At 43.7% G+C, this 26,367-nt stretch overlaps 1 protein-coding gene across 1 annotated transcript; it reads right to left on the reverse strand.

Moving 5' to 3' along the window:
* Positions 1 to 26,367, reverse strand: ARMC10 (armadillo repeat containing 10). Its single transcript, XM_075017003.1, has 6 exons — positions 26,095 to 26,367; positions 21,763 to 21,908; positions 19,071 to 19,205; positions 17,996 to 18,172; positions 8,446 to 8,517; positions 1 to 3,409 (listed from the first exon to the last, which is right to left on the reverse strand). Exons 1-6 carry the CDS (start codon positions 26,318 to 26,320, stop codon positions 3,113 to 3,115), a joined length of 1,053 nt encoding a protein of 350 aa, XP_074873104.1. The 5' UTR covers positions 26,321 to 26,367; the 3' UTR covers positions 1 to 3,112.

The following is a 26,367-nucleotide window of genomic DNA, read 5'->3' on the forward strand; positions in this document are numbered from 1 at the left end:
GCCCCCCTCCAGGAGTATCCACGGCTTTTTTTAATCGACAGAGTCTGTCGAGAAAGGCATTCTGCCCGATGGGGGAGAGGCAGATGGATGTCAACTAAAGTGCCAAGTTGTCAAAGGTACGTCAACAGAATGCATTTTTAGTGTGGACACTCTGCAAGTTTTGTTGACAAAACCTCAGTTTTGTCACCAAAATTCTGTAGTCTAGACGTAGCCCCAGTCTGTGAGCTGATGCCCAGGTGCCAGCTAAAGGTCCGGTGGGGCAAAGGGGGTGATGCCGCACCAGCAGCTATGCTAAGCAGCCAGGGCAGGCTGGGTTCTTTGGTTTGCGTTTAGTTCGGGTACAGCAGCAAGAGGAAAATTACACTTATTGGAGGCTTTAACAATTACCTTTTATTTATACAAAGATAGAAACAATTTAAGAAAAGTTTTAGACAAACTAGCTAGCTTAAACTAATACAATTAATGTGTACACAAGAAAGGCATGTTGCAGGTGTGATTTTCACCCCTGCCTCTTAGACCTGGTGGAACCAGAGTCTTTCCCTCGATTCCTACAGGAAAGAAGTGTAATACAGGTGTAATTCTTACCCCTGCCTCATAGATCCAGTGTGACCCAGAATCTTTCTCTCAATGTCTTGGGAAGAAGTAGATACGAACCAGGCGTCCCCAGTCTTGGGAGTCAATACTGGACCTGGACAGCAGGTGTAGGTGATTGGAGCTCAAATGGGGTGGGCTGCCAAGCCCCTCTTTATGCCCCTTTGGTCACGTAGGCTTCTTCCTGGTCTCAAGTGGCCAACTGGGGAGGAATGTGTTTGAACCCCAGGTTTCCCAGGGAAGGTGCAAGGATCAACTTGCACCTGTGAATTGTGGACAATTGGGCACCTTGGAAGTGATGGGGGAACCTCCGCCTTTCTTCCTGGGGCAGTGATCAGGTGTGTCAATTACTGATATCAGCCAGAAGGGTGGCCATTAGCTAGCCCATTCACTGTCTGGTTTCTGTGTATGGTAGGGAGTCTGCGTGAGACAGCACACCTGCGTTCCCAGGGCATCAAAGGCTGCCTGTCTCCCTCTCTGTCTCTCCCAGGGGTGGGGGGGGGGGGGGGGAGAAGAAGAAAAGGCCAAATGGGGGATTCATGTCTGGCTACAGTGTCTTAATTTCTCATATAGAAGCTGGTCTATACACACAAACCATTTATTGCCCCCCCACTTTTTTTTTTTTTAAAGAGGAGACTCAATCTGCCCATGTATTGATGGTGTGGGCACACCATGGATTTATATGCTACTATACATTCTTATCCATCAACTTTCTAATGATTCCAAACTGTTTGTTTGTTTTTGTTTTTTTTAATTGCTGCTGCACACTGAATGGATGGTTTCAGAGCACTAGCCAAATGAGACCAAGATCTTTATTGACTAATGCCATCTACTTGAAACTCCCCACCCCCATTTTGTATGTAATGTTGGGATTGTTGTTCAATATGTATTACTTTATATTTATCAACACTGAATCTCATCTGCCATTCCGTTTGCCAATCATCCAGTTTGTGAGATCACTTTGCAACTCTCCAAACTCTGCTTTGGGCTTAACTATCTGAAGAGCCCTGGCTATGCTAGCCACTATTTTCAAAAATCCAGGCCGGCCCTCTTTCAAAAGAGAGTGCAACACATCTACACACGCCACGTGCTGTTTCGAAAACAAAACTGACAGAATTTGAAGCCACTTTTGCAAAGGTGAAATAGGAAAAGGCCACTCTTTCGGCTTCTCTGTGACTCAATCTTTTGAAAGAGTGAAGTCCACCGCAGCAGCAGTCAGCTGGGAGGTGAAAAGGTGCTACCCAGCACCTGCAGGGCTCCATGGTCCGTGTGTGCAGCAGCCCTTAAAGGCCACACACACCCAGAAACCCTGTTGCAGGAAGCTGAGAGCATGCAGACAGCAGCCATTGCATGTGTTTTCCCTGCATGCCCCAGCAAGGCTCCCAGGGCCTACTGGAGCACCGTGGCCAGCAGTGCAAGGGGCCCCAGAGCCCTCCCTCTGAACATGCCCAGGGCTCACAGGGGATAGGGGGGAAGTGAGTTCCCTCCTGGACAGAACATGAGCTCCGGGACCTGATGGGCCTATGGCAGGATGAGGTGCTCCAGCAGATGGCCATGAAGCAGAGGAAGCTGGCTGAGGGCTTGAGTTCCTCTGGCCGCCTTGCCGCCCAAGTCAGGAGCAAGGTGAAGGAGTTGTGGCAAGGGTACGCCCAGGCTTGGGACTCAGACAGCCTGTTGGGGGCTGCTCCCACATTGTGTCCCTTCTACCAGGAGCTCTGGAGCCTCCTGTGCCCACAGGATTCCACCCCCCTATGCCTGCTGTCCTGGACACATTAGCTGAGGAAGCCTCCGCCCAGGGATGCTGAAGAACCGGGACCATCAGCCAGTCCCACAGCACCTGGGCCAGAGCCAGATCCAGCAGATTTTATATTCAAAGTATCTGCATTTGTTTTTTTGACTGAATAAGCTTTATATTACCCTCCAGTTTGAAAGTACGTTATTCGTTAAAGTTGTTTCTAATTTTCCTTCAAAAGATGTTTAATTTGAGTAATTAATTATGCTTTCATTCATACTATAGGGATTAATTTTTACTTACTAAATGTTCTGGTATATTACTGCAAGTGTATAGTACAGTTAACAGTATTATATTACCAAAATGTAAATGACCTAACCTTTATTAAAGAAGTGACATTCAGTGCTGAAAATCACAGCCTACAGCAAACATTTTATAGCTGCATGATAGATGAACATGTCTGTAACATTAACAGTTCACTTTGAGGTTCACTTTTTAAACGTTGAGCTCATTGTTTCATAACTTACTGTTAAATTTGGGACATGGAAATACTTCAGTTTTATAGTGCCTTGCCTCTAATATGTAAACAAACTAGTTTTGTGTGGAGAACCATTGTTTTACAGACAATTGTAATACATGAAAGAGAATCTCTTACACGTGTTTTAAATGCATTGTAAGCTGTCTTGCTTACAATAATGTGATGGTGCTCAGCAAAATAAGAGCAGTGGATTGGACTTCACTCTTTCATGAAAAGAAATTCATTTTAGGATAGAATGTCAGCACTTCCTATTACTGTAATTTACCAGAGCTGTCTCTGAGTATCTCTCCTCTTTGTTGTGTTATTATTTTGGCAGCTTGTTCTTTCACTTCCGTATCCTGGTGATGCAATAAACGTACCAGTTTTTGAGCATATTGTGTAGAATGTCCACAGAGCAGAAAAAAAATTGAATCTTCACTGGAGAGATCCTGGGTAATGATGCCATCTTCATTTTTCATATTCTGATTCAAATTCACAGCAAATGTCAGTGCTCTAAGTAGAATCTCTTTGTTTATACCATAGTCAAAAAGTGAAAGCAATGATGGTGCCTATGATATTAAATACATAAGTCATAATTAATCAGTTAAGTAAATGTATGAGGAATTCCTGATGTACCCGCCCCCCCACCCCCCGAAAAAAAAATTCTAAACTATATAAATCTTGATCCATACACCAGACAGCTTCCAATGAAAACTCATTAAAATAGAAACACAAAACCACATACACATACATTACAGATACCATGTTCTATAAAATCATGTCAAAGACTTGCAAGGACAGCATGTTTTTCCTTTTGGAAAAGACTGGCTTTGCTTTAAAGCCCGACATATGCTTTGTCCTCACAATCTAGAACATAGTTGTCAGGAAAATTCCCCTGTTCATTTTTAAGAGCTAGAATACTGCTTTCATTTGGAATGGTATTTCAGTAGCCTCAACAAGTGACTGAATGCTTGTCAAGTATTTAGAAAGTGTTTTAAAGTGCAGACAGGAAAAATATACAATGCTGGAATGCTAAATAATTGTTACTACTCAAATATTGGTTAAGGTAAAAAATCAGGGGCAAGAACAAATACAGTTAACTCTTCAAGTTAGTTGTCAAAAATTTAGCTTAAGGGTGTCATCGCAACTACATGCCACTATTGTAATTTGCAGCACTAGCAAAAGTAGTGGACTGATAATCCTGCAATGAATTTGCTTACCCACACACCAGACACAGAATGGGCAATGGCAGTACAAGTGGATCCATTCTGCCCCTGCCAATGTAATACCACCTTGACCAAGGGTTCTCAACTCTTTTCTTTGAGACCCCCACAACATGCTATGAAAACTCCATGGCCCACCTGTGCCACAACAACTGGTTTTGTGCCTACAAGAGCCAAGGCTGGTGTTAGGGAACAGCAAGTGGGACAATTGCACAGGGCCTCAAACCACAGAGAACACTCCCAAGCTAAATAGTAAGAGAGAGGTAGCTGTGTTAGTCTGTATTCTAACAAAACAAACCAGCAGTCATGGAGCACTTTAAAGACTAACAAAATAATTGATCAGCTGATGAGCTTTCGTGGGACAGACCCACTTAAGAGCTGATCTGTAGAAGTGGGTCTGTCCCACGAAAGCTCATCAGCTAATCAGTCATGTTGTTAGTCTTTAAAGTGCTGGCTGCTTTTTTGTTTTACTCCCAAGCTAAGTTAAGTTCTTCAGGCTTCTGCTTTAGCCTCAGGTGGCACAGCTCAGAGCTCTGGGCTTCAGCCCCATGAAATGGGATTTCAGCTAATGCTGGTCCTGCTTGGGGTTGTCCCTAGACATATGCAGAGTATGCAGCTGTGTGAGTCATCGCTGTACCTGTGCATGCCTAGCACAACTATAGGACAATGCTGCCTCAAGCAACTCCCATCCCCTGGCTCCCACTCTACCCTGCCTCCTGGCTCCAGCATCTGAATCCCCCAGTTCCTCATCCCCTTCTCTGACTGCTCCCCTTGGCTGCAGTGGACCCAAGGTACTGGCACCCTGCTCCACCTCCCAGCCCACAGCTCAGGAGGCACTACTCCCCAGTCCACCTGCTCACCCACCAGACTTCCTGCCCTACTCCTGCCTCCAAACCTTTGAGCGCAGCTCTCCCCACCCCCAACTGCAGAGTTGCTGCCCTGCTTCCTGGTGCAGGTGCTTGGGCCATGTGGGTACCCAAAGACATGAGGACTGTCCTGCCTACAGGGTTCTGAACATCTGGTTGAGAACCATTGAGCTACGTGAAGAGGCCATGATCCTGCAAACATGCACAATCACTTCAGTGGGACTACTTATGTGCTTAAAGTTAGGCACATGTGTGTTTGGGAAAACAGAAACAATCCTTGAATCCATAGATGCCAGCTCCATAGGTGCACCGGGGCTGGAGCATCCAAGGGGAAAAACTGGTGAGTGCTGAACACACTGGCAGTCCCCATTATCAGCACCTTCCTCTCACCCCAGCCCTGCTCATCAGCAGCTCCTTCTCCCTCCGCAACACAGACCACCTGTGCTGGGGCATGCAGAAGGTGCTGGAGGAGCAAGGGCTGGGCACATGTGGGAGGGAGAAGAATGAAGTGGGGCAGGTAAGTGGGGGCTTTAGAGAAGGGGTGGAGTGGGGGAAGCGTCTGGGGCACAGTCAAGGGAAGAGCATCCCCAACACATTAGAAACTCAGTACCTATAACCTCTATTGAGACTGTCACCAAGATTACTAACTGAAGTTGATTTATGGGGCATGTCCACTGATGCTGGATAAATTCACTTCATATACACTATTACTGATGTACGTAAGTGGACAGCCAGCTTCATTTTTTAAAAACTCCTTGCTTACACAGTTAGGAACATGGCAGACTGTTAAAACTGTTTTTTAAAACTCAAGCTTGCTTAACATTCATTTACCCTTTTCATTTTGGATGTAATGAATAGTCAGTTAATCTTATGGTTCTATGGTAATAGAATCTTCTTATAAGATTTGGAAGGCAAACACTGAATACAAACATTTTACTTTTTGGGATGAGGTAAAATACTGTTTTTTGTTAAATGGAAAAATTTTTGGGCTCAGGTTTTGTTCATGCTTGAAAATGCATTTGTTCCATTTTTGGTTCACATTTTACCTTCCAATGTCCCTTGAAAAAAATTATATTCCATAGTCAGATGAAGTGCAAACTCAACAAGTCTAGTTTCCCCCCCGCCCTCACTTTGACTTGGTTATATCCTAATAATGGAGCTGCAGTAAGATATTGGCTACGTCTACACTAGCCCCAAACTTTGAAATAGCCATGCAAATGGCCATTTCGAAGTTTACTAATGAAGTGCTGAAATGCATATTCAGCGCTTCATTAGCATGCGGGCGGCCTCGGCACTTCGAAATTGACGCGCCTCGTCCCGACGGGGCTCCTTTTCGAAAGCACCCCGCCTACTTCGAAGTCCCTTTATTCCCATCATGGGAATAAGGGGACTTCGAAGTAGGCGGGGTCCTTTCGAAAAGGAGCCCCATTGGGACGAGCCGCACAGCGGCGAGGCGCGTCAATTTCGAAGTGCTGCGGCCACCCGCATGCTAATGAAGCGCTGAATATGCATTTCAGCGCTTCATTAGTAAACTTCGAAATGGCCATTTGCGTGGCCATTTCGAAGTCTGGGGCTAGTGCAGACACGGCCATTGTGTTGGTAGGACAGCAGATTGGCTGTTTGTGTCTGTGACTCCCACAAAGGAGTTTTAAAATGGAAGCACCGAAATCAAATGTTATGTCTGATTTTTGTTTTGAGAAGCTCATTTGACAGTAAAACACTATACCGCTGAGAGCCAACTTGAGGGGGTTTAGATTTCATTTGTTACCATACTGACACTCTTTTACATATAGCTGAAAAGGATGCAACCATCTGCATGGTAGGGCACCAATAGATGCTAGAATGGAAAGGACTACATGTATTAAAGACCTTGGGACAATGGCAGATTGGCCCAGGGGGCTAATGCCCAGGGGTCCTGGCCAATTGGGAAGCCCAGGAAAAATGGACTCACCCCCACAGCCAGACTTCCTCTGCCTGTGCAGCACTCCTGCTGGGGAGTGAGACTGGGGTGCAGGCACTTCTCCCACTCTGCCCATCTGGCCCTTCTGCCTCCCCCTGCTCCCTGGCAGGAGGGCCAGATGGACAGAGTGAAGCAAGCTCCGGTGTCCCAACTCCACTTTCCCTGGCAGGGGGACTGCAGACAGAAGAGGTGGGGAGGGACCTCCACTTGCTCTGGGCCAGTGCCCCACAAATCTGCAATTTGCCCTTACCTTAGAAGCTGTATTGTGTTCCTAAAAGATATCTTATCTAAGCAGTACAGCTGTGGATAGAGATGATGTGTATATTGCATTTTCTACCTTTCTCAGCTACAAAAGTTCCGACAGCTCAGACGACAGTTGTTGCGAAAGTAAGGGTAATTTGCAATGTCTGAGGCATTAGAAATGATTTGCAGCAGAGCCTCAAGCCATATGTTCCTTTGGGAAATTAATCAAAGTGAAGAGTGGCAATTGGGTATATTCTTTTGTGCATCTCATGTATGAACAGTAACCAATGACCTTATTTGGTGCAACAGGATGGAGAGAAAGGGCTTCTAGAAACCATTCTGCATTATGGTATGGGACGCATGACCAAAAGTGGGTATATGGTAGACATGTTAACTTTGCACTTGCATGAATCTTCATAACCGTGTCTACACGTACCGGCTACTTCGAAGTAGCCGTGCCAACTTCGAAATAGCGCCCGCCACGTCTACACGTGGTGAGCGCTATTTCGAAGTTGAAATCGATGTAAGGCGGTGAGATGTCGAAGTCACTATCCCCAACAGGAGATGGGAATAGCGCCCTACTTAGACGTTGAACGTCGAAGTAGGGCATGTGTAGACGATCTGCATCCCACAACATCAAAATAGCGGGGTCCGCCATGGTGGCCATCAGCTGAGAGGTTGAGAGACGCTCTCTCCAGCCCCTGCGGGGCTCTATGGTCACCGTGTGCAGCAGCCCTTAGCCCAGGGCTTCTGGCTGCTGCTGCTGCAGCTGGGGATCCATGCTGCATACACAGGGTCTGCAACCAGTTGTCGGCTCTGTGGATCTTGTGCTGTTTAGTGCAAGTGTGTCTGGGAGGAGCCCTTTAAGGGAACGGCTTGCTGTTGAGTCCGCCCTGTGACCCTGTCTGCAGCTGTTCCTGGCACCCTTATTTCGATGTGGGCCACTTTGGTGTGTAGACGCTCCCCTGCAGCGCCTACTTCGATGTAGTGCTGCCCAACGTCGATGGCACCAGCCCTGGAGGACATGTAGACGTTATTCATCGAAATAAGCTACTTCGACGTAGCATTCACGTGTAGACGTAGCTCCTATGTTAGTATGGTATCTTTGATATAACACTGCCTAAGATAAGTTTAGCCTGCTTTTAGCCAGAATTCCTGGGTTTAGCCTGCTCTGGCTATGGAAAATAAAATTCCAATACTAAATGCACAGCTATTTAAAATCATACAATTTGAAGTGCAAATTTAATAAGAACATCACGAACTTTTGTACTAAAATGTTCAGTACTGAAACAGCTTGAAATGACAAGTCTTACCTGAGCACTGCAAAGATGTTGGATCATGGCTGGGTTTGCAGATAAGTTCACAAGTATTTTCAGAACTTGAACCTGAAATGAGGAATGTAATAATTCACATGGGAAAATATTTAAAATCTGGGGAAGCAAACCTTAATACTCACTATCTTTTCCACCTGTGCCCCTCCTCACCACACGTGTTCTCCCTATCAAAATTTTTCACATGATTAACCTCTAGTTCCAATAAAGATTAACTTATTTAGTAATGTACACAATAAAAGAGCCACATTCCACCCGAGCTCTGAGTTTCTCAGTGTGTCCTTGCTATCTCTGCATATTTTGGACTGTAAACTCTTTAGTGCCAGTATCATAGAATCATAGAACAATAGAGCTGGAAGAGACCTAAAAAAGCCATCGAGTCCAGCCCCATGCTCTAAGCAGGGCCAAACCTACCAGATCAGCCCTGCCAGGGCTTTGTCAAGCCGAGACTTAAACACCTCCAGGGATGGAGACTCCACTACTTCCCTGGATAGACCACTCCAGTGCTTCACCACCCTCCTAGTGAAAAAGTTTTTCCTAATGTTCAACCTGGACCTTTTCAACTGCAACTTAAGACCATTGTTCCGTGTTCCGCCATCCGTGACCGCTGTGAACAGCCTCCCTCCAGCCTCTTTGCAGCCTCCCTTCAGTAAGCTGAAGGCTGTTATCAAGTCCCCCCTCAGTCTACTCTTCTGCAGACTAAACAGTCCCAATTCCCTCAACCTTTCTTCATAGATCATATGCTCCAGCCCCCTAATTATTTTGCTCGCCCTCCGCTGGACCCTCTCCAGTGTATCCACATCCTTCCTATAATTGGGGGCCCAGAACTGGACACAGTACTTCAGATGCGGCCTCACCAAAGCCGAATAAAGAGGAATAATCACTTCTCTGGATCTACTGGCAATGCTCCTCTTGATGCAACCTAATATGCCATTAGCTTTCTTGGCTACAACGGCACACTGTTGACTGATGTCCATCTTTTCGTCCACTACAACTCCCAGGTCCTTTTCTGCAAAACTACTACTGAGCCAGTCGGACCCCAGCCTGTAACAATGCTTGGGATTCTTCCAGCCCAAGTGCAGCACTCTGCACTTGTCCTTATTGAACCTCATCAGATTTCTGACAGCCCAGTCTTCTAATTTGTCTAAGTCAGTCTGGACCCTGTCCTTACCCTCCAGTGTATCTACCACTCCCCCAGCTTAGTGTCATCTGCATACTTGCTGAGGGTGCAATCCAATCCCTCATCAAGGTCATTGATAAATATGCTGAACAGAACAGAACCCAGAACCGAACCTTGGGGCACTCCACTAGAAACTGACCGCCATCCCGACGTTGAGCCGTTGATCACTACCCTCTGGGCTCGACCTTCTAGCCAGCTTTCTATCCATCTTACCGTCCATTTATCCGATCCACATTCCTTTAACTTGCTGACAAGAATATTGTGGGAGACCGTAACAAAAGCTTTGCTAAAGTCAAGATAAATCACATCCATTGACTTTCCCCATCCACAGAGCCAATTATCTCATCATAGAAACTAATCAGATTGGTCAGGCATGACTTGCCCTTCATGAATCCATGCTGACTATTCCTGATCACTCTCCCCTCCTCCAAGTGCCTCAAAATGACTTCCTTGAGGAGCCCCTACATGATTTTTCCAGGGACTGATGTAAGACTGACTGGCCTATAGTTCCCTGGATCATCCTTCTTCCCTTTTTTAAAGATGGGCACTACATTTGCCTTTTTCCAATCATCCCGGCTCTCTCCCGATCTCCATGACTTTTCAAAGATAACGGCCAAGGGCTCGTCAACAACATATGCCAACTTCCTCAGAACCCTAGGATGAATTAGGTCCGGGCCCACGGATTTACGTGCGTTTAGCTTTTTTAGATAGCTCCTAACCCGTTCTTTCCCCACCAAAGGCTGTCCACCTTCATCCCACAATGCATCACTTATCGCATTAGTCCGGGAGCTGTCCTTGTCCGTGAAGGCAGAGGCAAAGAAAGCATTAAGTACTTCAGCTTTCCCTACATCATCTGTCACTGGGTTACCTCCCTCATCCAGTAGGGGCCCCACGCCCACTCTGATCACCTTCTTCTTGCTAACATGCCTGTAGAAACTTTTCTTGTTATCCTTCACATTCCTTGTAAGTTGCAATTCCAGTTGCGCTTTCGCCTTCCTGATAACTGCCCTGCATTCTCGAGCTATACGTTTAAACCCCTCCCTAGACATCTGTCCCAGTTTCCACTTTTTGTAAGCTCCCTTTTTGTGCCTAAGTTTTCCAAGGATTTCCCCATTAAGCCAGTCTGGTCTCCTACCATATTTACTTCTCTTGCTGGGCATCGGGACAGTTTCTTTCTGTGCCTTCAATAGGGCGTCCTTAAAATACTGCCAGTTTTCCTTGACTCCTTTTCCCTTCATGGTAGCATCCCAGAGGATTCTGCCCATCAGGTTCCTGAAGGAGTCAAAGTCCGCTTTTCTGAAGTCCAAGGTGTGTAATTTGCTGATCTCTTTCCTTCCTTTGGTCAGGATCCTGAAGTCTACCACCTCATGATCACTGCTTCCCAGGTTGTCCCCCACCTCTACCCTCCTTATTAGTTCCTCCTGTTTGTAAGCAGCAGGTCATGCCACGCACGACCTCTGGTCGGGTCCTTCAGCACTTGTACCAAGAAGTGATCCCAACATTCTCCAGAAGTTTTCTCGACTGCTTGTGTACTGCCATATTGGTCTCCCAACAGATGTCAGGGTAATTGAAATCCCCCATGATAACGAGAGCCCACGATCTGGAAACTTCTCTCAGTTGTCTAAAAAAAGCCCTATCTACCTCATCATCTTGATTTGGCGGCCTGTAGCAGACACCAACCACCACATCTCCAGTGCTGCCTCCACCACTAAGCTTGACCCATAGATTCTCAACAGGCTTTTCTCCCTCTACGTACTGGAGATCCAAGCAATCATAGCGCTCTCTTACATACAGTGCAACTCCTCCTCCTTTTCTCTCTTGCCTGTTCTTCCTGAACAGTTTATACCCTTCCGTGGCAGCACTCCAGTCATGCGAGTCATCCCACCAAGTCTCTTGTTATTCCAATCAAGTCATAGTTCTTGGACTGGGCCAGGGCTTCTAATTCCTCCTGCTTGTTACCCAGGCTTCTGGCATTGGTGCACAAATACCTTAGATAACCAGTCCTGTCTTGAATTACTGCTTTTGAACAGAAAGCAGCAAATATCAACTTTTAACAATTAATTATAGCTAAAGCAATTGAGGAGAAAAATTACTGCAGGGGGCAAATTTTGCTCTCATTTACACTTGCCAATTAACTCCTGTGTGCTCTCTCTGCTGACTTCAGCAAATGAAATGGAAGAGAACGTGTCCTTTCATCTCTAAGGACTTCATTCTCCACTCACTGAAACTGATGATGAATTTCGCAGTGCAGGATTATGCATTACATTAATCCACTGTTTAGCGAACCAGCTGTGATGTCATCTAACAGGTTATTAGATCTCTGATGATGGCTAACCAGCTCAGATTAGAGCAATAGGCAACTGAATGGTATGTTTGCATGACCTTTTAGCATTTCTTTGAAAGTGTTTTCAATCGAATTTACTTGTTAGAACAAAGTAGTTACATGGCATATGCCCTGTAATTACATTTATTTTAAATTCATAAAAGTTAGTGCAAAGTTAATGGCAATGTCTTCACTTACCTAAAAACCTCGATTGCTTTCTTATTATATCATGTATTATCTTGTACTTAAATTAAATGGATGTATTAGCATTTAGATGCGAGTTCACTTTAATATGTAATATTCCCTGATGATCTATGAAAGATTGTCTAGATGTCTGTAACTAACTTCATTATCTTTAAATTGCCTATTAAGTGGGTCTGCAGCCTTAAGACTGTAAATGAAGAGCCACTAACTTCAAAACACAGCTATGTTCAACAACTGAAAATCCATAAACTTTGTTTACATTTAACCAAAGCAGCAAAAGTCCATGCTATGCTGACAATAGGGATGTAAATATCACCTAAAACAGTTAATCAGTTAAACAATTAAAATTATATTGCTTAACCAGATAACCGGTTAACAAAGGTTGCTCTGGCAGGCCAGCACTGGGCAACTGGGACCAAAGTCCCACCAGCCACATGTGGCAGGGGCTGCTCCAGGCTGGCCTTATTGCTATGGCCATGGTTGGGGCCACTCTGGCATGGACACAGTCCCATTGGCCAGCTCACCATAGCTGGAGCTGTGATCCCTCTGACTGGGCAGCCCAATGTGGCCATTGTTACTGCAGCCAGGCATAGCTCATTGGCTGCTGGGGTTCGGGCAAGGTCCAGTTAACTGGTAAGCATTCCAGTAAGCCTAATGCTTACTGGTTAACTTTTTACATCCCTAGCTGAGAGCACTTGCCAAACTTTTCAACTATAAGAAATGTAGTGATAAAAAAATTGAAGTGCAGAATTTGAGCCATTAGGAGCTATACAGGAAAGGATGGTGAATTATTACATCATTGACCATCTTATTGCTGAATGGCAGATTTGAGAATCTGTGGTATCACCAGGAAGCTAATGAAATCATCAACATTTGTGATGAAGGAAATAATTCATGAAATTAAAGGTGTGTGCACCTGGAGTGAGAGGCTGTGCAACATGTTCACTAAGCCAACCTCTGTATAGCAACAGGCCAAGGAGGAGCAGTCACAGATACAAGTAAATCAGGCTATTTTAGGAAGGTTTAGTTTTCAGTGCTGGTGCACTCAGATTACAAGAGCTGAGAGAGTTAAAACAGTTTCAGGTTCTTGCTCTATACTGGATAATTGAACAAGGACATTTGACTGGTGACAGAGGAGGTTGCTGAAGTCAGAGGGGAGAGATTTGAAAAGCCTGTCTATTGAATGAACTAGAGAAGATATTTAATCCAGTGATTTACAGTAACCACCATAATTGGAGGCACAGCAGCAGCATCCTTTAGCCTTTGCAGATCAATTGAAAGTAGCTTCTGCATCAAAGGCCCCTAGTCAAACTGTTGCCTTCATAAATACAAGGAATGCCAGATAGTTAGGGCTAAATCCTACTTGTCTTTATGCAAGTAGTCCCTTGGCTTTGGGAGACTACCTGCAATGAGTGAAGCAATAAAGCAAACCAGACTTGTGTTGCTCAGAACCACAGATTACTTAAATATTACATTTCTGATTGAAAGGATGAGGAGCATGTTTGTCCTCTTCTTTCTGAATTTCATCTTGAAGCGCCACCTTGTGGTACTGACCTATCACTGTAATGAACATACCACACGTTGGACATCTCCAATCTGTCTCTCTCTCATCTAGCAATTTCACTAATCCTGCATGACTTTAATTAAGGACAGTATTAACCTCCTGTAGTCCACTAAATTCTCTCGTTCAGCACCACAAATCCTGAAGGTGACAGACTAGAGAGGTTAAACCTGTGCTCGATTAAGTGTCAAATGCTGACTGTCTAGCTAAGGGATGAACAATAAGAAGTTTGTGTGCTGGATGTGGTCCACCAGACACTATTTATTTGAGCCTTTGCAAGTACAGCTGTTTGCAGCTCCCACTGGCTGTGGTTCACTGTTCCCGGTCAATCCGAGCTGTGGGACACAGTAGCCTGGGCTGTGTTGTTTCCTGCTCATCCCATTGGTCACGAATGGTGAACGGTGGTCAATGGGAACGACAAGCAGCTGCACCCATGGATGTACAGGTAAATAAACCATCTGGTGACCCTCCCAGGGCTAACTTGGGTGAACTGTGTCCAGTTCACATAATGCTTATGGCCCACCCCTGGTTAACTCATAGAAGTAGGCCTTGCCAATCAATGAAAGGAGAGAGAGAGAGAGAGCAGGATTTAAGTGGATGTTCAAATGGTACTAGAATTGCTACCATTTAGATTGCCTGTGAATTTTGTCTCTAATAGAGAAGTGTGACCAGGAACCCCATGAAACCAACTGGCAGAGAGGACGCAGCAGGTGCACAAAATTTTACCGGGATCCCCTGTATTAGATATATGCATAATAATTCACTAACGGGCAGCATGTGAGGTCTGTACCAACAGTCAGGAGCCCAGAGTCCACTGGTCATCATAATCACTACAAAATGGATGGATGGATGAATGTTTAAGCAGTTACATATCTGTATAGAAATATGTTCTTAAGATAGATAACTAGGAGGTGATATGTTTTGGACAAGTTCCTGCCAGGCAGGAGGTAAGAGACAGATCTTTATCTGGTCATGAGTATCCTGTGCATGTATGTCTCACACTGTCATTTGGCTCAGGCTGCAAACAGGTATCCAGTCAAGACTGGGGAGGCAAACAGTGTATTTGTTTTTATAAATGGGAGGGTCACAGTCAATGTTTCATCTCTTTTTTTCCTCCCCCTTCCATTTGTGGAATAAATTATGTGCACCAGTGGATGTGCACCACAAATAGAAACACATGCTGTTGGCTGTGGGTGCTCTGCTAATAAGTTTGGGGGCATGTGAATCTCTCCTGGGTAGCTGCCAAAGCGCTCAGTTTACTGGGAATGCTGGTCACAGCCACATCTGGCTGTTAGATACTTGAATGATTTTAAGTAAGCATTGTTCTACAAGACACAAAATTGTGGAGTCAATTAAGTCTAAGCTCTAAAGTGCATGTTATGATTTTCTATGTAAACATTTGTTTCCAATATTATTTCTTACCATCACTTGAATCCTTGTATTTCATTAAATACAATCTTTTGCTTGTTTTCTAGTATCTAGTTCTCACGTAGTCGAGAGGTGACCTGAGTGAAGCTGGTAGGATGGACTGTACCGCTTCTCTGGAAGCAGTGAGTCTGGGAATACTGCAAGTATCTAGTGGAATGCGGTGGGGTTCTCCAGGGAGCTGTTCAGAAGATTCGTGAGCTACAGAGTGCCCTGCAGAGAGACAGTAATGCCTGCACATGCCTGGGGCATTAGGGGAGGGAGTGACTGTGTTGCCCTTGGCTGATGAATTTGGAAACACAGTAGGCATAGACAAGGCTTTTGCATGCTAAAGACAGGTAGTAGTGAGGTAACTCTCAAGCCTGGACATCCCCAGAAGCAATACAAGAAGAAAAGATTCCCATTATTTCTAGCAGTAATTTACAAATAAATAGATACACAATTTCCCTTTTTCAAATACCATTAAGAAGCAGTATCTTCCACAAGTGCACACAGGTCTTCTATTAGCATTGGGACCATGACAAATTCAGTTGAGACTATACTCAGAGTAATTATGACCACACACAGAACACTTTTCTTATGTTGCATCTGTAAGTCAACAGGCAAATTTCAGCTCTCCGATTCACAAGATGGTCTGACTGTGATAGACTTACTCTCTGTGTATATACAGCTCCCATGAGAGCATAAAGATATAGAGAAATAATGATTCTGAGTGCAAACCCTTGCTCGCTCTCCTCAGGGAGATTCATGCAACAGTGGTGCCTTCCACAAGCAGATCTCTTTTGTGTGCGCTGAAATAGTGGTGATCTCCTACCTCCATGGCACTACAGGTTGAACCTCTCTAATTTGGAACTCTCATCTTTCAAACTCCATAATCTGGAATGATTTTAGTTAGCCATACAACCACTTATCGTGAGTGTGACCAAGTTTCCTGTGGTCCCACAGACTACAGTTACACTAGCGAGTTTTGCCAGCAAAACCCCGGTTTTGTCAACAAAACGTGTTGAGCGTGCACACGCAAAATGGGATTTGTCAACAGACGCTGAACAAAACACAGCATTTTTGGTGGCAGCGTTCTGTCAACAAAAAAGCAAGTAGCTGCTCTGGTGGGGACCTTCTCTCCACAGACGGGGCATCCTCAACAATGGGCAGACCTGTCAGCTGTGCTTCTGGGTGTTTGTTTTGTCGAGAGAGGAGCCAGGCAGTCTGGCTGCTCTGTCGACAGAATGGAGCGCTCTCCTGCTTGGCTTTTGTGTATGGCAGCCCTCTGTCTTCAGAAGTTTTGTCGGGAAAACCAACAGTAGCATCTGTTGACATGCTATAGTGTAACCGTAGCCATAAAGTTTATTTACAGCCACCAGTCCTGGCTCTCAGTGTTCTGCACTGTTATTCAGCTGTAATTTACCCCTAAGTGAATTCTAAGAGCCCAGTAAGCAGTGGAAGTGTTTGTAGTGTGATACAAAAGGAGCAATCAAGGACAACAAAGCCATTGCAGAGAGACTAAATGACTTCTTTGCTTCAGACTTCACAGCTGAGGATGTTACGGAGATTCCCAAACCTGCACCCTCCTTTGCAGGAGATGAATCTGAGGAACTGTCTGATATTGAAGTGTTGTTAAAGGAGATTTTGAAACAAATAGAAAAAAAACTTAACATTAACAAATCACTGGGACCGGATGGCATTCACCCAAGGGTTCTGAAAGAACTCAAATGTGAAACTGCATAATTAACTGTGATTTCAAATCAGCTTCTGTACCTAAGGACTGGAAGATAGCTAACAACGCCATTATTTAAAAAGGGCTCTAAAGGCGACCCTGGCAATTACAGACTGGTAAGTCTAATGTAGTACTGGGCAAATTCGTCGAAACAATAGTAAAGAATAAAATTATCAGACACATAGAAGAACATAATTTGTTGGGCAAAAGTCAACATGGTTTCTGTAAAGGGAAATTATATCTTACTAATCTATGACAATTCTTTGAATGGGTTAACAAACATGCAGCCTAGGGGGATCCAGTAGATATAGTATACTTAGATTTCCAGAAAGCCTTCAACAAAGTCCCCCACCAAAGGCTCTTGTGTAAATTATGTTGTCATGGGGTAAGAGGGAAGAGCCTTTCATGGACTGAGAACTGGTTAAAAGCCAGGAAACAGAGACTAGGAATAAATGGTAAATTTTCTAAATGGAGAAGGGTAATGAGTAGTGTTCCCCAAGGGTCAGTCCTAGGACCAATCCTATTCAACTTATTCATATATGATCTAGGGAAAGGGGTAAGTAATGAAGTGGTAAACTTTGTGGACGATACTAAACTGTTCAAAATAGTCAAGATGAAAGCAGACTGTGAAGAACTTCAAAAAGATCTCACCAAACTGAGTGACTGGGCAACAAAATGGCAAATGAAATTTAATGTGGATTAAGTGTAAAGTAATGCAGATTGGAAAAAATAACCCCAAGTATACATACAATATGTTGGGGGCTAATTTAGCTAAAACTAATCAGGCAAGACATCTTGGGCTTATCATGGATAGTTCTCTAAAAACATCCACACAGTGTGCAGCAGCAGTCAAAAAAGCAAATAAGATGTTAGGAATTATTAAAAAAAGGGGATAGAAAATACGACAAAGACTACCTTACTGCTCCTCTATAAAACTATAGTACCCTCACATCTTGAATACTGTGTACAGATGTGGTCTCCTCACCTCAAAAAAAAAAAAAGATTTTTGGAGTTAGAAAAGGTTCAGAAAAGGCCAACTGAACTGGAAGACATCTCAATCAAAGTTAAACAGCTTTGTAGTGGGTTTGTCACTCTAGTACTCTATGATACTACAGTAAATAGTACCTTTGTCCTTTCATTTCCTTCTGAAAGCAAATGAAGAAAGCATGGAATTCCATTTGTCATCATATGGTGGTAGTCATTTGTAACAGACATATTTGTTAATAACCTAAGTCCAGCTAGCTGCAGATCAGAGTTCAAAGGTGATATCTCAATCTCCTTACAGACTTGTAAAATGTACACCTTAAAGAACAGAAAAATAAGTGATTAAATATATATATAATTTGTTGATCCAGCCAAAGAAGTTCAGAGTTAACATCCCAGTGCGAGCAGTTAAGATGGCTCAAAATCATGATTGCCATCAGCAAAGGGATAAATCATGTATAAGCAGACTCATCTGTGTTCAAGAGTACTTAAGTAAGGCACCAGCAGCTAAATAAGATGTGTTGCATTTCAGCGAAAACTATAAAATGGCTCCATCAACTTGAATTTTTTAAAATATCATTTTTCTGATAGAGATACCTTTTGACTGTGTTCTGATTTAAACAAAAAACAAAACAAAAACAAAACACCAGGTGTAAATTTATGTGTTCTGATTTAAACACACAACCCCCACCCCCATAAATTTATGTAGAGGAAGGACCTTTCAGTCAGACCCAAAGCAACATCACTGAATGACTCTATCAGACTGGCATTTATATGATTCCCACCCAACAGTATCTGAACACATCCCCTATATGCCAGTACAGTAAAAGCCTAATTATCTGGTACTCGAGACCTGAGAGGTCCTGGACCAGGGATTTTGCCAGACCAGGGGAGCTGGCTTTCCACCCCTGCTGATCTCCCAGCTTCCACCAGCGGCTCCCTGAACTCTGGCTGGATCACGGATGTTGCTGGACAAGAGACTCCCAGATTTCAGGAAGTACAACCTGCAGTTCGAAAAATTTGTTAGCTATTTCTCTTGGCTTTAGCATTTAAAGATCATTGGGAGATGCTGATTTGTATATATTCATGTTTTCCAAATGCTGGTGCATCATTCTTTTAAATAATTAATTCTTACATTGAAAGAGCTTTATTACTTCCTAGTTGTCCACACTCGTTTGATTTTTGTCTCAGTTATGGTGCCTTTTAGTATACTTACCTTTATCTCTTCTTGATTTTTAACATTCATACTCAAGTTATTAAGTGCATTTAATGCTTTTTCTTTAACTTTGGGAATGGAATCTGAAAGCATCCTTCCGATAACAGAAAGGCCATCCAAATTTCGAATTATATCCTAAAAGATAAACAGATAAATACAAAGGCTATTACTGCTAATCAAATAAGAGTTCTGCTTGAGCAAAGCCTCCAGGATTTGGTTTTTGATAGTTGAGCAGAGAATATCAGTAGTTTAATATTATTTCTTTACATATCAGCCTATGCAAAATAAATGTACACCACATTGATTGTGAAATTTCTGATACCAATTTATAGTACCTAATTAGTTTAACTCTAAATATTTTTTCCATAGATAAAATGAGAACAGATACTATACATGTTTCTGCAGGGTCACTCCTAAAATTCTCAGATCTTGTAAAGCTGTCTGAGTTAAGAGAACTTTGCTCACTTCTAAAATGGAAAAGAAGCATCAGTTACATTTTGTTTAATACAACTTAAACAATTATGTGATTTTTTGTAATAAAATATAGCATCAACAGGGTATATTTATTTTGCATACACGTCTTCCATTGAAATTTGGGGAACCCTGCTTAAACATTTGACAGTAGAATATGGCCTAATATCTGAAAAGAGCAAAATACTTCTATTATGGTCAAAATTGGCTAGCAAAATATGCTAAATGTATTTCAGAGAAGGGTTAGTAAGCAATAATGAGTGCTTATTGATTTTAAATGGGCAACTTGCTCAGTCCTTCAAGCCTTCTATGTCAGAATTAAGTCAGAATCCTCCCTTTGAATTCAGTAGGATTTCAGCATGCAGGTTTGCAGATTCAGGTTGAATATTATGATTAGCAAATTTTAAAACTGAACTTATTTTCTTTATATTTACAAATTTAAGATTAACTTTAATATAAAGTACTCATCCGACAAAATCCTTACTTCTTGCTCCCCAAAAGTGAGCTCAATAACACTCTTTCAATTCTCCATATGAAAAATATCGCAGGACCTCATGACATTCCAGTCACCTTAATGGGTGCTTGCAGGGAGGGAATAAAGATTTTTAGTAAGAAATTATATTTAGTTTCTCATTAAAAGCCAGAGAATAATTGAATAACTATTATCGCTATTATAAGTAGTACCACAATAAGAGAAGTGTGGGAGTTGGAAAATTAATCGTTTACGAGTACAGGAAAACATGCACCTCCAATGAAATTTGCCATACTGAATTCCCAGTCAGAGGAATAACCTGATAGTAGAGGAGTTAGACTTAGAAAATTTAAGGCCTGATAATGGCAGTTCTAGACTTCAGCACCTCTCAGATCAAACATTTCAGCTGACCCACTATAAAATTGTTAGTGATAATGCACATATATCATAGCACTCTGAAAACATGAAGCTCTGCAGAGCTTATTTTCCTGGCAGAACACAGCAGAACAGAGTTCCAGCACCCTTTTCCGCTGGAATACAGTAAGGTCTCAGAGTACGTGAACCCAGAGTACATGACCCCGTTCTTGCGTGGCTGACCCTGATTCCTACAGTAAACCCTGGAAATACACAACTTCCAGTTGCACTTAACTGGCTCCCCCACCCGCCCTGGCTCAACCACCCCACCAGCTCTGCTCACCCCTCATCCCTGCCTCTGTCTCTAGTTCACCACCCCCCAGGCCCGATTCTGGCTCAACCTCCCCGGCCGCAGTTCAGCCCCACTGCTGGCTCACCCCCCACCCCCATGCCCGCCTCTGGCTCACCACCCCTCATGTGCAGCTCTAGTTCAACACCGTTCCCCCCCGCCCCCCACACGCAGCCCCAGTTCCATCCTCCCACCCTGGTTCAACCCCCCACGCGCAGCCCCAATTCAACCCCTCCACATGCGGCCCCGATTCAACACCTCTGCCCCAGTTCAAACCCCCCACATGCTGCCCCAGTTCAAAACACCCGCAGCCCAGCACATCACTTGAGCAGGGCTCCAGCTCACCACCCCTGCACGCAGCTCCGGCTCAGCTCCACCTCTTGCCCCCCTGCAGCCCTAACCCACCCCAGGCTTAGCCCCCCGGCTCACCTCTCATGGCCCCAACCCACTGCCAGGCTTAACCCTTCCCAACTGCCCCCCCACCCCAGGACTTACCTTTCTGCTGTTTCTTCAGCTGCAGAACATGTATTCCTTCGGGGAAAAAGCCGGACCCCCACTTACATAACTCGAGGGTCTACTGTACCAGAAAAATTTTCACCGCCAGTCCTGCAGCAGCGTGGGGACCGGGGCAGGAGCTCCCACTTGTCCCGCAGCAGTATGGGGACCAGGGCATTAAAAGCGAACACCCTAGCCCCTATGAGGATAATCAAACTTGAGTTCCGGCACCCTTTTTTCTAGGAAAAAAGCACTGATGCTCTGTAGCAATATTAATTATGCTTGTAACAGCCCAGTAGTTATTATATTCATTGTAATGATGGCAAAATTAAGGCAGAGAGATTAATCAACTTAAATGAGGTCAAATAACTTGGGACGATCAGGGCCATTATAAGTACTTAACGCTCTTGTAAATCTGTGGCAGTTGGACACCTAAATACTTTTGAGAATGTACATGATAACCACTAATTAGGATTAGACGACAAGAGTTTCTGGATCTGACTCCTATGCTTTCTCATTTTCTATACCAGCTCACTTAAAACATGACTTACTTGATTTACAGAGAAGGCAGCACTGTTACTCAGACTGACCAAGGCTTGTTCTTGAATTAACGGATCATCTGTGAACTTGAGCAAATGAATAAGTTTCTGTAGATGATGGACATCCAGCTGGCAGGGTGATTGTGGAAGATCAGTGTCTGCCAAGGTGTAAAGTTAAAAAAAAATATTTCAAACATTTCACTGAAATAAAGCATATAACACCTTCTACAGAGCTGTGTTACAGTCATGTATCTCTGGATATCTGTAGGCCACATAATCCCGGGATTCACTGATCCACCTATGATATGATGGCAATATCACTGCAACAGAAATTAAAGCTGGGTTCTATCTTACATTTAAAGCAGGATTTCAATTTGCATATTTTTTAAAAGAATGCAATGCCCCAATTTTTCAGCACATAACCTAGGTAAATCTGACTTTTTGATTTTAAATTAAATCTGTTAAGTAGTTTCAGATCTCTAGTCTGTTAAAAATCATATATTTTGAGTTGTGGGACTTTAACCCCTCTCAATTCAAAACTACAAAGTGTAGGAAGTCAAAAAACTGAGAATGCACGTAATTATTTTGCTAATTCATAAAACAACCAATATTAGAATTATCATCCTAACTGGATCCTATTCACTATAGTTATGCAATGAAGATTTAAAAAAAAGTCTGATACTTCCATTTGAAATTTGCTTTTGACTTGTATCTCCAGTAAGATTCCTCCCAATATTGGGGGCTGTTATGGTGAATGAGGAATATGCTAGATCATAGGCATCAGAGCTGAAGATAATTGATAAAGCAACAGCTGCGGTGTTTACTGTTCTTCATAAAGACATTAGCCCAAATGAAGAGCCCTGCTCCTAGGTCAGCTAAACACAAAAGTATCATACAGTACCTCATCTTCATGAAAGCAAACACCACTAACATCAGAGATCATGATCAGCCAGTTCTGGAATAAAGCTCTTGAGCTGACTAAATAGCTTTATTAAGACCAGGATATGTGTCAAAAGCATACTTGAATAAATACTAATTTTGTTTAACTGACCAGCTCGCTCAGAAGTGGACCCTATTCTTCAAGGAAGGATCCATTCTGTGTCAGATTCTCTTGATTTATTAACATTTTTCCTCATTACTGAGTCACTATGTTAGCCACTGAATGTGAAAAAAGTTGCTTTCTAAAATCTTCAAATTTATGTGCCTAAAATTAGGCACCTAACTCCAAATATAGGTTCTAATCATGCAATCAGATCTCCATGGATGATTCCAGTGCATTCAAAGACCTCTACAGACTTTAGTGGTGCCATACAAGAGCAGGGGTCTGCCCAGGTAGACCCACTAACAGAAACAAGATTTCAACCAGTTAAAACAAAAGAAAAGAGAACAAAACAAAAACTTTGATTTTCAGTACAGAGCAGCTACAGACCCACCTGCTTTTTGCCAGATTGGTGAAAACCAGATAATCAGGCATAACAAAAAAGATTTCACAGCAAATACCACCATGTAGCACCCTCAGTGCTATTATTCTGAACCTCATTTTCCTACATTTTTACCAATAACAGTTTGTTAATGACAAGTCACCCTTTGCAGATAAACTACAAATATGGCAAGATAGCTAAGCACTTCAACTGGGACTGACAAAAGTGTAACCTGAAATTCTTATGAAAAACAGAGTTCAGGAAACAGAACCACTACAGTCCAGTTGGACAGAAGCTGGACAAATCTGGACTCCCATTAGAAATGGCAAAATATTTTTGATAGTGTCAAATTCAGAGCTATATGGTCTTTCACCATTATCAATTTCTTAAAAAGACTTGGACTGTGAAGATCCACAAGTGAGTTAACTACTTTATATTACTGGTTGCAAACCCCTTGAATGCATTCTTCCTCTCCCTCATAAAAAAGCTTCAATGTTTTTTCATTTGAAACATAGGCTGAACATAGCACCCATTTATAAAAAGGGGAACAAGAATAACCCGGGAAACTACAGGCCAGTCAGCTTAACTTCTGTGCCAGGAAAGATAATGGAGCAGGTAATTAAAGAAATCATCTGCAAGCAGTTGGAAGGTGGTAAGGTGATAGGGAACAGCCAGCACGGTTTTGTTAAAAACAGATCATGTCAAACCAATCTAATAGCTTTCTTTGATAGAATAATGAGCCTTGTGGATAAGGGAAAAGCGGTGGATGTGGTATACCTAGACTTCAGTAAAGTATTTGACATGGTATCACATAATATACTTATCAATAAGCTATGCAAATACAACTTAGATGGGGCTACTATAAGGTGGGTGAACAACTGGCTGGATAACCGTACCCAGAGAGTAGTTATTAATGGTTTTCAATCCTGCTGGAAAAGTATATCTAGTGGGGTTCCACAAGGGTCTGTTTTAGGACCAGTTCTGTTCAATATCTTCATGAACGATTTAGATATTGACATAGAAAGTACACTTATTAAGTTTGCAGATGATACCAGGCTGGGAGGGGTTGCAACTTCTTTGGAGGATAGGGTCATAATTCAAAAGGATCTGGATAAACTGGAGAAATGGGCTGAGGCAAACAGGATGAAGTTTAATAAGGACAAATGCAAAGTGCTCCACTTAGGAAGAAACAATCAGTGTCACACATACAGAATGGGAAAAGACTGCCTAGGAATGAGTACAGCAGAAAGGCATGTAGGGGTTATAGTGGACCACAAGCTAAACATGAGTCAACAGTGTGATGCTGTTGCAAAAAAAGCAAACATGATTCTAGGATGCATTAACAGGTGTGCTGTGAACAAGACACGAGAAGTTATTCTCCCGCTCTACTCTGCGCTGGTTAGGCCTCAGGTGGCGTATTGTGTCCAGTTCTGGGCACCGCAGTTCAAGAAAGATGTGGAGAAATTGGAGAGGGTCCAGAGGAGAGCAATGAGAATGATCAAAGATCTATAGAACATGATCCATGAAGAAAGGCTGAAAGAATTGGGCTTGTTTAGTTTGGAAAAGAGAAGATTGAGGGGGGACATGATAGCAGTCTTCAGGTATCTAAAAGGGTGTCATAAGGCAGAGGGAGGGAACTTGTTCTTCCTTGCATCTGAGGATAGAACAAGAGGCAATGGACTTAAATTGCAGCAGGGGAGGTTCAGGTTGGACATTCGGAAAAAGTTCCTAACTTCAGGGTGATCAAACACTGGAACGAATTGCCAAGGGAGGTGGTGGAATCTCCATCACTGGAGATATTTAAGAAGAGGTTAGATAGATGGCTTTCAGGGATGGTCTAGAAAGTGCTTGGTCCTGCCATAAGGGCAGGGGGCTGGACTCAATGGCCTCTCCAGGTCCCTTCCAGTCCTACTCTTCTATGATTCTATGATAACATGACATCCAAAAGCTAGTCTGGAAAAAGACTGTTTTCCTTACTGTGCCCATCTGTGCTTTCATCATTTACAAAGCTACATAAATCATAAACAAGAGAACAGGAGGCAAGCAAGATACCCAAATAATGGATTTCCAACAAGGCAAATGGTGAGATTCATGATTTTAAGGAAGTCAAGTCTGCTTTTATAAATGTTTCACATCCATTAGGACCAGATATACAAAGGTATTTGGGTGCCTAAATTTTGAGATAGCAAACCCAGCTCTATTCAAACTGACCTATTCAAATAGTCTGAAGGGCTGCATCTACACTAGCAAGATCTTTCAAAAAATCCATCCCTTTTTCAAAAGAACACGTGGAGCATCTATGCATAAAATGTGCTTTCAATCCAAAATAGGAAGAACATGGCTCTTCTTCCAGAAGCCCTCTTCCACTCCTAGATCAGGAAGAATGCCTATGCAGACACTTCGCTGGGCCCTTCTTTCAAAAGAGCATGCCTTATAGAGCCAGATTATTTGATCCCTGGCCCACTCTTCTGAAAGAGCAGGGGCTATGTGGACATGCTCAATCAAAAGAGAGGATGGATCTTTTGATCTGCTTTTTGTGTGTGGATGCGATCTTTCAAAGTAAGATTTTTCAGAAAATCTCTCCCAGCAGAACTTCTTCTGAAGGAGCACCGTAGCGTAGATGTAGCCAAGAAGGGCTTTTTCTGTCAAAATAAATGCTACCACAGGTGAAGAAAAAGACACAGCACAGAGACTTTGCTGGCTGCAGTGCTACCAGGAAATGATAACACAGAATAACCCAGAAGAGGGCCCCTCACTTGCCTGAGCACACAACCCTCCCCTGTCCCACCACTTTGGAACAGCAATGTCAGCTGCGCTTCAGGCCGCGCCGGTACACGAGAGTCACTATTACAAAGTCCACCTCCCCCGGGAAATCGCAGGGGCGCAGCCCAGAGGCTGCCCCTCTCCTCCCCCTGCAGCTCACCTGAGCGGCGGCTGGCGAGTCCCCCCAAAGCGAGGCTGGGAAGGGCAGAAAGCCCGGACACCAGAGGCAGTAAACCACCCGCGGGGGCTGACCCGTCCCTGGCGCCAGCGGCTCGTTCAGTCTCCACCGCAGCTCCCGTTGCCTTCCTGGTTAGCCGGTAAATACAGTAACACGCGCCGGCCCCCAGCACGAGCCCCGCCGCCGCCGCCCGCCTGGCGTCCCCCATGCAACCCCGGGGCTCCCCTCAGGCAACGTCCAGGCTGAGCCGACGCA

The sequence above is a fragment of the Carettochelys insculpta genome, chromosome 1, assembly GCF_033958435.1.
Source record: "Carettochelys insculpta isolate YL-2023 chromosome 1, ASM3395843v1, whole genome shotgun sequence".
Lineage (NCBI taxonomy): Eukaryota > Metazoa > Chordata > Testudines > Carettochelyidae > Carettochelys > Carettochelys insculpta.